Source organism: Miniopterus schreibersii, assembly GCF_964146895.1.
Source record: "Miniopterus schreibersii genome assembly, chromosome: 11".
NCBI lineage: Eukaryota > Metazoa > Chordata > Mammalia > Chiroptera > Miniopteridae > Miniopterus > Miniopterus schreibersii.
The window spans coordinates 7,489,156-7,501,410 of NC_138111.1; the positions used below are offsets into that span (position 1 = coordinate 7,489,156).

General features: G+C 54.4%; 2 protein-coding genes across 2 annotated transcripts; one reads left to right on the top strand and one right to left on the bottom strand.

The window, feature by feature from the left end:
* Positions 1–257: 257 nt before the first annotated feature.
* RPL35 (ribosomal protein L35) lies at positions 258–4,938 on the top strand. The gene is made up of 4 exons (XM_081151380.1): positions 258–329; positions 727–863; positions 2,045–2,126; positions 4,753–4,938. Exons 1-4 carry the CDS (start codon positions 327–329, stop codon positions 4,900–4,902), a joined length of 372 nt encoding a protein of 123 aa, XP_081007506.1. The 5' UTR covers positions 258–326; the 3' UTR covers positions 4,903–4,938.
* A 327-nt stretch (positions 4,939–5,265) lies between these two features.
* On the bottom strand, positions 5,266–8,856 carry WDR38 (WD repeat domain 38; the record flags this gene model as incomplete). The annotated part of the gene is made up of 9 exons (XM_081151551.1): positions 8,782–8,856; positions 8,184–8,304; positions 7,124–7,240; positions 6,941–7,038; positions 6,520–6,600; positions 6,147–6,278; positions 5,875–6,024; positions 5,447–5,494; positions 5,266–5,340 (listed from the first exon to the last, which is right to left on the bottom strand). Exons 1-9 carry the CDS (start codon positions 8,848–8,850, stop codon positions 5,266–5,268), a joined length of 891 nt encoding a protein of 296 aa, XP_081007677.1. The 5' UTR covers positions 8,851–8,856.
* Positions 8,857–12,255: the final 3,399 nt, after the last annotated feature.

A 12,255-nucleotide genomic window follows, 5' to 3' on the forward strand; every position in this document is an offset into this window, starting at 1 on the left:
AATTTGAGTCCTCACTATGCCATGTCTGGTAAGCTGCCTCTCCCGTGCCTCGGTTTCCCCAGCTGCGCGGCTCAGGGGTTGAGGCCGACCATCGTAACCTCGGGGACAGGGAGAAGACGGGCGAGGGAACGACCGGCGGGACTGGGCCGGCAGTGCCACCGCTTCCTCGCGGCGCTGGGGAAGGGCTGGGGGGGCGGAGCCGGGCACCCCAGCTGCGGCGCAATTGGCCGCGCCCGCCGTCACCCGGCAGTAGTTGTGGAGGTCAGCCCCGCCCCTTCCTCTTTCTCTCGGAGCAGGCGGCGGCGGCGGCGGCGGCTTCTACAGCCATGGTGAGAGCGGGGGAATCGGGTGCCATCCGCGCTCTGTGGGGTTCGAGGGCTGGGGTGGGGGGTGCAGGGTGAACCCTGGGGTTCCACCTGCCGTGGGGCACCGTGCGGAATGGCCTAGGTCCGCAACGGCCGGCCTTCCTCCAACCCTACCGGCCTGGGCTGGAAGAGGCGCGCGCGCGCTGCCGGGGGGCCTCCGTCTTCCAGTCTGCGGAATGGGAGTAGCGGCCCAGACTCGCAGCGGAGCTGGGCCTTGGTTACCCTACGCGAGGCGTGCGCCCTCTCGGGGCTGGCCACGACGCAGGTGGAGGGGTAGGGGTGCCCGGTGGAGGCCTCGGCGAGCGGCGGAGGGGGAGACGGAGCCACCGGGCATTTGACCCAGATTCTTTCTTGCACACAGGCCAAAATTAAGGCTAGAGACCTTCGCGGCAAGAAGAAGGAGGAGCTGCTCAAACAGCTGGACGACCTGAAAGTGGAGCTGTCCCAGCTACGCGTAGCCAAAGTGACAGGCGGCGCAGCTTCCAAGCTTTCTAAGATGTAAGTGATGGGCGGCCGGACCACGGTCCTCTGGGCGGCGGGAGGAATATGTGCGCGTCAGGGGCAGTTGTGGATTTTTGAAGTTGGCTTAGGGAGGTGTCCGCTTAAGTGCCCATTCAATGGATCTGTGGGTCGGAATGTCACTCCCTCCTAACCAGGTTCACCTGCTCGCGGCTGTCCTCGTAGGAGACCCGCTCCCTTTACCTGCCTTTGATCGTGTGGTTCTTTTTCCCGGAGGAGTGCCCTTGTTCAGCTTCTCTGGCTGGTGAAAGAACAGGGTGTCCCTCTTCGGGGACATTTTAATGCTTCCTTCAAAAACCCAACTGGACATTTTCTTTCACCTCCCACCAGCATTTGGTATTTTTTCCTCACTTGGTAGGTGGGTGCTTTGCACCTTGAGTTGTAGTGTAACTTCGTGATTTACTTGGATCAAGAATTGTGAAAAGAACATGGGCTTGGAGTCGATCAACCTGGGCACAAGTTCCACTTCTGCCAAATCCTACCTGATGGGCAGGTTGGCTTACCGTCCAGGTTTTTTTTCTTCCATAAAATGCACCCTCAACAACCTTCATAATCTGGTGGGAGGGGATTGGATGAGTTTGGGAACACATAAGCAAGTTTCATGCTGAATCTTTAAGACCAGGTTTACCAGTTTCCCTCATTCCCCCAACATGCCTCTTACTCAACATGACTACAGATTCACCTGTCCCCAGCTAGTTCCTAGCTTCAGGCTCCCCTCTCTCCCAAGTGGCCCCTGCTGCTACTCCTTAAGCTTTCCTGGTTGCCCAGCTTGTGGCATGATTCTTTCCAGTCAGCTCATTAAGATGGGCATTTGTTAGGTCAGCTTCATAGCCTTTAGGATATATGGCCTAGGATGGAAGACCTTTCCTGATCAGCCCTCCATCACTCCTAATTAAGCCATCTCAGTGGACACTTCACAGGTCCTCAAAAGTGCACTCCAGCCCTTCCCTGTTCCCATTCCTGGGTGTCCCATGTACTATAATCTCCGGCCTTACCTTCAGAATACCTTCCTCCTGGGCTGGGTTAGGCGCCTCTTGGGTGAATATGGATGAGCTGGTAGGGAATGCCCTTGCCCTATGAGAGCTGGGTCAAGGCCTGAATGAGATGCTTTGGGGAGCACTGTGTGTTCACTGTCTTCACTGATGTCCTTGTTCTTGTAGCCGAGTTGTTCGCAAATCTATCGCCCGTGTTCTTACCGTCATTAACCAGACTCAGAAAGAAAACCTCAGGAAATTCTACAAGGTGAGTGGGGTTATGTGTGGGGCTGCCTGGCTCTAGGAAGCAAAGTTCCAACTCTCCCTTGCCGAGGGGGGTCAGTAATGAAGAGGTTTGTCAGCTGATGTGTATGGGACAGGGCTTTGCCTAGGCATAGTTGGACTTCCCAGAGCCTTCCCAGCTTGTAGATGAGTTAACCTTTCCAGCATCTTGCACTAGTATATGGTATGCAGATTGCATTTCCTCATGGCTGCAATTGTCAGAAAATCAACAGTGTGGTAGGAGTCTGGCTGGACACTTGGGTTTGGGGTGCAGCCTCAGCAGCTGAGTGAGTTTGGACAGTCTGTGAGGATTGTCTGTTAAATGTTTTGTCTTACTAGCACCCTGTGTCAGTCACTGCTGAGCACCTCACGTTCTTGTGTTTTGGATTAGAACCTCAAGGCTTACAGAGGTTAAGTTGCTCAGGGTCCTGTACAAATAATGGAGCAGTTGGGCCAAGGTTTGAAACCATGTCTTAGGGAGGAGTGGATGGAGTGCTCCTGGGAGATTTCCACAGGTGTCTGATCCCTCAGCCTAGGATTTTTACAACTGTTTTCTAGTCCTGTCCTTAAATTAGTCTTACCAGGGTTCAAGCAGTGAAGCCAAACCAGTAGGATACTGTGTGTATGTACAGTTAATTTATTACAAGGAATTGGCTTACGTGGTTGTGGGGCAGGCTAATGGCAAGTCCAAACTGGCTGTCCATAGATCATGGGCAGGCTGGCACTCATGACAGGTTGGGATTTCTTGGGGAAAGCCTCAGCCCTGCCTTTAAGGACTTTCAACTGATTTTATTGGGCCCACCTAGATTACCCAGAATATCCTCTCAATTTAAATCAACTGGTTGATTAGTAGTTTTAATTACATCCACAAAATGGCTTCACATCAACTCCCAAATTAGTGTTTGGGTAACTGGAGGGTTTGATATCTCAAAAGAGTCGTCACGGTGTGTACCTGGGCTAGCTGCCCAGGGGACACTAGCTGTGGAGGTGGGGGTGAGGTGCTGCCACCCCTGGATGGTGCTGCCACCCTTGGATGTAAGCACATTTGTGTGTGGGAATGTTTTCTGAGGATTGGGTCTGAAGCTTTCATCAGGCTCTGAGGGGACCAAGCAGAGGTGGTCCCCTGTCTTCATAACCATCCAGTGAGTGCACCCATGCCAGGCACTACTCAGGGAGGTAGAGGTGAAGTCATCGCTGTCCAGTAGACCTTCTGTGGTGACAGATGTGTTCTGTTTCTGCTCTGTCCGTCAGTCACCTCTGGCCATGTATGCCTTTGATCACTTAATATGACTATGGCGTCTGAGGACTGACAGTGTGAATGGTATGGGCTAGTGACTGCTCTGTGGGGCAGCAGAGCTCTAAGGGGCTTAGTAAATTTGAAATGGATGATGTTCTGACTGCCCACTGATGTGAGAGATGTGAGTGGACAAAGAGTTTAATACTCCAAGGTCCCTTGGGAGCTTGTCCTTATCTCTTGTTTGGCTTTTTTCTGCAGTTCTCTGCCCTGTGCTTACTCCTCCAAGCTGTTGGTGGTTCCCAGAAAGGGCCTCAGCTATCTTTATTAAGGGGTTTTGTGCACAGTTTTCTCCCCCTTTCACTTGGCATCTACATTGCTTTCAGGGCCATTGCCAGTTGTGAGGTGAAACCTCCTCCCCCACTGTTGGGCCACACTCTATCTGTTTAGTCTTCCTCACAGGGCTGGGAGCCCCTTGAGCAGGGACCAGGTCTGCTTCGTTACCAAGCCAGCACCCAGCACGGGGCTGCAAGCCAAAGAGGGCTCAGGGAACCTTTGCAGAACAGAGGCGAGACAGAGAGCTGCCTTAATCTAGACCTGCACACTGGGAACAAGTGGGGCAAGAATAAGTGAGAGCCAGGGATGGAGAGATGGAGGCCTTGTTAAAGGTCTGGGAGCAGGAGTGGTGGGGGGCCGCCAAGGCAGGAAAGGGGGCTTTGCCTCTCAGCAGGATTACCTTGGCCAAGCGAGAGCTTCCCTCTGGGGCTCTTGTTAAATGGGAGCACTGTTACAGGGAACATCCACAGGTGGCAGACAGTCCAGGTTTATGGAGCACCGCTTAAGCTGCAACCCACCGCCCCTACATGCACCACCTTGCATAACTTAAGCCAAGATAACAGTGACCACCCCCGGTACTTGCTGGGTGCCACATGCCTTTTACTGGGTTGGCTGTGATGTTGACTCCATGGCAGGGAATTAGGCTGGTGGAAAGAGTGCTCAGTAGGGAGTTGGTTGATTGAGGTGCAAATCCCAGTTTCGCCACAGCTTTCTTGAGATTTGGACAAGTTCACTCGCTTTTTGGCCCTAACTCAACTTATTTTTTTTAGTGGGGATAATTCCTACAACCTTGTATATGGGGGAATTATATGAACTATTAAGCCAGGTGTATGATCAGTCTCTAATCCCATGTTAACAGTTCTCTACTGGGCTGGATGTCATACAGCTCCTCACACTCATGTCTTACAAATGAACCTGCCCAGCCATGCACCTTCCTCAGACACTTCCCAGCACCCTTAGCTCCAACCTCTGGGGCCTCCTTAGCTACTGCAGTACCTCCTAAGCCCTGGTCCTCAGATTCTCCCCACTCTCCATCACCCAGGGCAAGAAGTACAAACCCCTAGATCTGCGACCCAAGAAGACACGGGCCATGCGCCGCAGGCTCAACAAGCATGAAGAGAACCTGAAGACCAAGAAGCAGCAGCGGAAGGAGCGGCTATACCCACTGCGGAAGTTCGCGGTCAAGGCCTGAGCATCACGGCGTCAATAAAGCACAAACTGGCCGACATTGCTTTGTGTTTGCAGTTGTTTCAGCTGACCGTGCTGGAGAGGTGGGCTGGTGTGGCCTAGGGGTCTGGTGGATTTGGGCTGGCCTGCCTGTAGCTATTGCTTAAACCTGCTGTGGAGCCGTGACGGTACTGGTCTCAAGGATCTGTTGGGTGCTCTGTTATGGTTACTTTGGACCTGTGGCATGGAATTGCCCTGGCTGCCCTTTTCTGCCAGGCCCCGTGCACCCTGGGCAGGGAGGTAGGGGCATGAGGTCTGGGAGCCATGTGGTGATGTTATATATAAGAGGCTCTGGGTAGTTTATCATGCAGGGGACTTGGTGTCTTGCCTAATCAGCAGCTCCAGAAACTAAGAGTTTCCCATCTGGGGTGAAGGTGCAGGCGTGGGCCACATCCAGGGCTCCCTGCCAAAAACATATTGTTGGGCTCTAAGGATGCAAGTCCTGCCTATCCCCAGCTTTCTAGTACACCTTCCACTGTGCCCTTGGGTGCTACAGCCACAGGCCTTACCTTCAGGGTTTCAATGCACTTTCCTGTGTTGCAGTCCCAGACTTTGACCTGGAAATAAAAAGCAGAAAGGCAGGGAGGCCTCACAACACCCATTTTTAAAAATCACCTTGGGGGTCAGTACTAGCCAACATCTCAACCTCTTGGTCTGGGTTTTGTTTGTGAGGTATATTTGACATGCCTGGTATAATATCTGGTGCAAAATTTCAGTGCAATACAATTTCCCCTGAAGCTTTGAGTCATACAAATGTTACATTTGGGCTAGCACAGACCTTAGTGCCAGGCACTAGGTACAGAAGTGGCTGATACCTGGGTCTTGCCCTTGGCACCTTCCTATTAGGGTAAATTGGGATGTGATCCTTTCTGGACAGTGCTGGGGACTAGTAGGCAGGATGTGGGGGTAGGAGGAGAGCCTTTTGGGGTGGGGTTACCATTTGGGAGTAGCCAGCGCTGGCCAGCTGCAACCCATCTGGGGAGAAAGCTATGCTCTTCACCCAGGTGGCATGGCCCTTGAGCTGGACAAGCAGGCTTCTGGTCGAGGGCTTCCAGATGTGGATGGTCTTGTCCCAGGAGCCAGATGCCTGCACAGCAGATAGCTCTGTTTGGGGCCTGCATGCTCACTGTACCCTCAAAGGCCCATGACCTTCCAAGGGTCTTGCAGCCAGCAAGGGCCCAGCCTAGAACCCAGGGCTTCCCAGCTCACCAGCAGGCCGGATGCTGAGTAGCACAGGCAGCTGATGTTGCCTCTGTGACCCTCCAGCTCCTGGTGGAAGATCGCTGGAGTCCCTGCCCGAAGGTCCCAGATACGAATGGTGGAGTCCCAGGAACCAGTGGCCTGCAGACAACTGCCATGAGCATGGACCAGCCAGCCCATGCCCACTTTCCTGGTTCCTAGGCCGGTCAGACTCCAAAGTAGGCACCATTTCACCAAGCCCACTGAATCCTCATCTTACAGACCGGACAGGCTCAGAAGAGCCAAGTCACCCAGTAATGGTCTGCTCAGCCCCAAGTGGGAAAGTGAGTGTTGGCACCAGGTTCCATTGCAATGCAGGGCCTAGGCAGAGGGTGTGGCTCACCAGACAGTCTGAACTGGGTGCGAAGTCACTGCTCTGGATGGAGTCTTGGTGTCCTACTAAGTGGCGCAGCATCTGGCCAGACTGAGGGTGAGAGCCCTGAGCTTCGGAGGGCAGCCCAGAGGTCTCATAGTGCCAGGTTCTAGGCCTCAGGTGGGTCAGACCCAGGCCCTCCTTTTGGGTAATGTAGCATACCCCAGGATCTGGGAGACTCCCTGGCCTTGAGAGGAGAGGGAAGTCCAGGCAGGGGGAACCTCATGGGCATGGGGGCTGGGGGTGGAGAGAAAGTAACTGTAGCCAGGTGAAAGGGGCTCTTGGGTGCCAGGTTTGGGCTTGGGGAGTGGGGAATACTGGGAATAACCCAGAGCCAGTGTGGAGGGTGTGTCTCATCCAGATCCCAGGCTCTCTGGCCGCCTCCCCATACCTGCACCTCCCAGAGCATCACCCGCTTGTCCCAGCCACCCGATGCCAGCTGCTTGGAGTCAGGACTGAAGCTGACTGTTTCCACACTCCGCTGGTGGCCTACAAGGTGGCACAGGACACAGCAAGGTCCAGAAGGGAACCCAGGCCTGGCTGCTTGGCTCCCAGCCCCATCCAGCCCACTTACCCTTTAAGATCTGCAGACACTTAGTTTCTGCTACATCCCACAGGCGGATGGTACAGTCACAGGAGGTGCTGGCAAAGAGGCGGCCATCAGGGGAGAAGCGGCAGAACTTCACAGGGCCTGGGGCAGGTGGCCATGGTCAGAGAATGGCACTACCCTCACCTCTGGCCGTTCCACTCTGACACCTGCTCATTTCTCCAGTCTCATTGCCTACCTCCCTTGTCCTGATCCCCTTCCAGCCTCCAACATCCACCTGGGACTTCCTGAAACACCCAGCCCCAATTCGTCCATTTGCAAAATCAATACCCAGTCCAATGCAGGCACCTCCCGGAAGCTCCTTTACAGCCCAGCGTAGGTTCATTGCCTCCTCTCGGCTGCCCAGCCCCTGGATTTTCCTATTACAGCATTAATCAATCTGCCCCGTAATTAACCAGAGCCTTTTCCTTGTCTCCTTGATTACAAATTATATCTACTGAGTACTTACTGGGTGCTAGGCACTTGGCTTGGATTCGTTCATCCTATACGGTAGCAACTATTACCCATTCTAAAGAGGGAATAGAGTTCTAGAGAGGTGACTACATAATCAGTCAAAATAGTGGGTAAAACAGATGAACCTTAAGGACCTTATGCTGAGAGAAGTAAGCCAGTCACAAAGAGAGATCCTGTATGATTCCACTTGTACAGGGCACTTAGAGTAGTTCTTGGAGACAGCAGAATGGTGGTTGATGGGGGGGAGGGATGTTCAATGGGCATAGAGTTCAGTTTTGCAAGATGAGTTCTGGAGACTAGTTGCACAATCATATGAAGGGACGTAACACTACACTTAAAAATGGTTAAGACAGTAAATACGTATATTTTTAAACAGTTTTTTTAAAGTAGGATCTGGGTCCAGGTCTGTCAGAGTCAGAGGCCCCAGGGACCAGGTCCTATGTCCTTGCTCCTGCCCCAGCCCTGCCTAAGCTGTCTTGCATGGATGCCCAGCACAGACACCGAGGTCATTGTGGTAGCCTCTGCAAGATGCCAGAACAGGGCCCTCAGCCTCCCCATCCAGGCTGAGCCCCACCTGTGTGGCCACCCAACCTCCACAGCAGATTCCCGCTCTGGGTTTTCCAGCCATACACACAACCGTCCTCAGAGGCTGTGAGCAGGGTCTGGCCATCCGGGGAGAAGGCGGAGAAGTTGACCTGGAACAAAACACAAAAGGAATCCCACCGTGGGGCAAGAAACACTTGCGTGTTCATTCTTGACCCCAGTCTCCTGGGCCATCCCTAAAAACGCCCCCAGGAGCCTGGGGTTGGAGCCCTGGCTTCAGGCCTCACTCTGCAGCCGGATCCCAGACCCCAAGAACCACTCTGCAGTCAGAGCCAAGAGCCTGGAGCTCTCTCGGAGCCCTGCAGATAAAATCTGAGCCTGAAGCTCAGAGTCTCACTGACGCCAGCGCCTGGAGCCTTCTCTAGAGCCAGATTCTGAGCCAAGAGTCCATTCTAGAGCTGGAGCCCAGAACCAGGAGTTCACTTTAAAGTCAGTCCAAAGAACAGTGGAGTCAGACAGGAGTTTGAGGTGTCTGGCACCAGAGCTTAGAACCTAGAGCCCATTCTGGAGCTGGACTTCCGCTGCAGAAACTGGGAGCCTCGAGTCTGGGCAGAGCCCACCGGCCTCACCTCCCCGCGGTGGGGGTGGAAGAATTTCACTCTCCCCACAGTCAGCGTCCCGGGGGCCCTACTGTTCATGGGCCCGCGGCCCGCCAGCGCCCAAGGTCTCTCTCCTGGGAGGGCGCTGGCGGGCCGCGGGCCAGGCTTAGGGCAGGCGGGGAGGGGAAGGGGGAAACTGTGTACAAGTGGTCTCCATGGCAACCGGGGCTGGGGGGAGGCGCAGCCGCTGTGGGGTCTCTGGGAAGCCACGAGGAGAGAGAGACTCGGAGAGACAGTTCTCAGCTCGCGGGCGGTGGGGCTGCAGCTGGCAGGCGGCTGCCGCGGGGCCAGGACAGCGCGCACCACGGCCGCGAGAGGGCGCGCCTGCCCCACGCACCGCGCCTGCCTCTCCGGCGGCTGAACCGTGCACGGTGCCGAGGAGTTTGCAAAGCAACCACGGAATTCTTCGAGAGGAGCCCGCTTCCCTGTCTGCGCAATGGAGAGGATCATCCCTGCCCCCCATGGCTCCAGCTTAGAGTCTGGCACCTAGTAGGTGCCCTGGAACCAAGACCCTTCCCTCTAGGACTGGCCAGTACTGAGGCTGAAGAGCTTCCACGGAGAGGGCTGGGGATGACACCCATCTTTGCCCTCCAGGATGCTGGAAGCCAGAGGGAGTATTTACAAAGCACAGGGCACTAAAAGGCTGGGTCACTGTGGTTAACATTCCAGAGCACGAAGTGTGCCACCTGAGGAAGTGGAGGCCCTGGGAGAGGCCCCAGGAGCTGTCATGATGCTTGTTGGATAGTTCAAGCTGAAACTGGGAAAGATCAGGACTTGGTTTCAATGTCCATTTTACAGATCAGGAAACTAAGGCCCCAAGATGAGGGGGGATATGTCCAAGGTGACTCAGCCAACAGGAAAAGAACTGGGACTTCATCCCATCTCTGTCTGACTCTGGGGGCCTATACTGGGACCCCCTGCCATGAATTCCAGGACCCTCACAGCCCAGATCCCTGACTCCTGGTACATCTGGGAAACTGAGGTCCTGAGGGGGTCACTTTAGCCCAGTCATCCAGCACCCCTGTTGCCTAGCTGGGGCGAAGACCCCGTTGCCCTCCCTACAGTAGTCCAGTGGATTCCAGACTCCCTGGGGATGGGGGTGGGGCAGCTGGGCTTTGGGAGCTTCAAACTTGAGGGTTCCCAGTGGTGACTCACACCCCTCCTCCCAGATTGCTTTGCCAGAAACCCTTCTCACGAAATCCCCTGAGCTCCTGATCTATTTTAGGTCCCAGACAGTCAGGCGGGAGAGAGGGTGACAATGGTGGCTTTGAGGCAGCCCCACCCCCATTCTAACTCCCAGAGGACCCAGGTCACTGAATTGACTCCTCAGAGACCCATCTGAGTTTAAGGCCACCCCTCACCCCCAGACGTGGGTCCCAGACAAGTGCCCCCATAGCTGACTCCCCAGGCCCCAGGCCCCATCTGGATTTCTCCAGCCACCTGGTTGTTCCTATTCTACTTGGAGGGCCCAGCCCATAAGCAGACCTCATCCACCAGGCCCAGCGACCTCTTGGCCACTAAGGATGGAGCTGGAGTTAAAACCTTTCTGCTCAACCCAAGAGCCTGTGGTCGAAACAACCCACCATGAATTCCAGGGGTCTCAGGGGCTCGAGCATGAGGCCCATCTCTCCTGCCTCATCCTGCCACTGTCTCTGCTCCTACCTTGCTCCCTAAACTCAGCCACAGGGACCCTTTCTTCCATTCTTCCATCCTGGGCCTGTGCACATGGGGTTTCCCACCCTCTTGGCCTGCACTTACCTTCAGAACTAGCTCAAATAGCACTCCCTGTCCCCTACAGCCTTCCCTTGCCCACCCCCAGACTAAGTCAGAGCCCCTGCCCCAGAGATGGGACATTAGAGCCACAGGTCTGGGTTAAACCTGGGTTCTACCAATGACCAGCTCTGCAACCTGGGGCAAGCCAGCTGATCACTCAATGTCTCAGTTTCCTCATCTGTAAAATTAGGGTGCTCACAGTGGCTGTCTTGTGAGGAGTCAGTGAGATGGTACCTGTCAAAGTCACCTGATGTACAGTAAGTGCTCAAAGGCAGGAGCTGTGACATCCCCCTTAGTCCCTTTAGCTTCGAGCCCAGGCACAAATGCCCTTTGCCAGGCTTCCCCAAGGAGCCCATGACCCAGATACACTGCATGATGCAGAGAGGGCCTGGTGCTCAGGGGCTGTCTGGCTTCCTGCTCAGCAGGGGCTGCACCTGCAGGCGGTGGTCCATGGCAGGGGGTGGGACACCAGTGTGTCACAGTGATGGTAGAAGGATTACACTTACACAGCAGAAGTATTACACTGACTAAAACACACTTCTTTCCTTAAATTTCTCTTTTTTTTGCTAAGCAATGTCCAGTACCGTTTTGGTTTCTTGACACCCAAAGGGCTTTGACTAAAACATCTCTAATTTCCAGAGCTGGTCCCCTAATATTATGCTTTTGGGATTCTTCTCTGAGACTCCCCTGCAGTTATTTGCACACAGGGATCCGAGCTCCCCAAGGGTGATCAACACCTTCAAGTCCCAGGGGTTTCGCCACAACCCGGGCCATCCATATGGGAGTGCACTGTAATTGTCATTGTCCCTCCTAAAGTGTAGAGGCCAAACTGGAAACATGTTCTCTGTATGGACTGACAAGGGCCAAGCTGAGAGGTGCTGTCATTTCCAGTTTTCCAGACACTCAGTCTCTAGTATTGCCACCCGCATGACTAGAGGCATTGGTGTTTTCACCAGCGACATTATTCTGGTGACTCACTGAATTTGCAGTGAGAGCTTTTTCCCATGGACTACTATCTGGCAAACTCTCTCCGCTATCTGGTACTTGCACAATGAATTCTTCGGAAACACGGGCAAGACCTTACATTGTGCTTTTTAAATGTCATCTTCTTGGCTCCCATCCAGCAGTCTAGTCTTGAAAGCGCTGTCAGGCCCGCTTCTATTGCACAAAGCATTAATTCTGCACTGTGGCAGCTGCAAATTTTATGAGCAGGCCTTCTGCATTCTAAATCCAAATTGTAAAACGATGGTAAGGCCTGCCAGAGATTCTCACTTTTTTGCACCCATTCATAGTCATCAGGATCACGGACTAACCATGGGTGGGGGCAGGAGAGTGATGAGCTCCTACCTCACCCAGGGCTCTCTGGTGGCCAACAGAAACCTTCGATGGCCAAAGGGGACCATGTGGGAAGGAGCTGTGAGGATCAAAGATGGGAAGGAGAATCCAGGGCGAAGTCCAGGTGATTCAGGGTCCTTGGTGAGCTTACCAATGGCCCAGGGAGCGGAGGGCAGGACATCTTGACTGGCAGTCCTGGTAAGATCAGGGCTTCTCCCCACCTGATGCCTCCTCTGTTAATCGATCAGGGGTTTCCAGTCCAGTTTAAAACCAGCTGTGCGTCTGTGGGTTCTGGAGCCAGACGCTGCGTTCAAATCCGGCGCCACCACCCAGCAG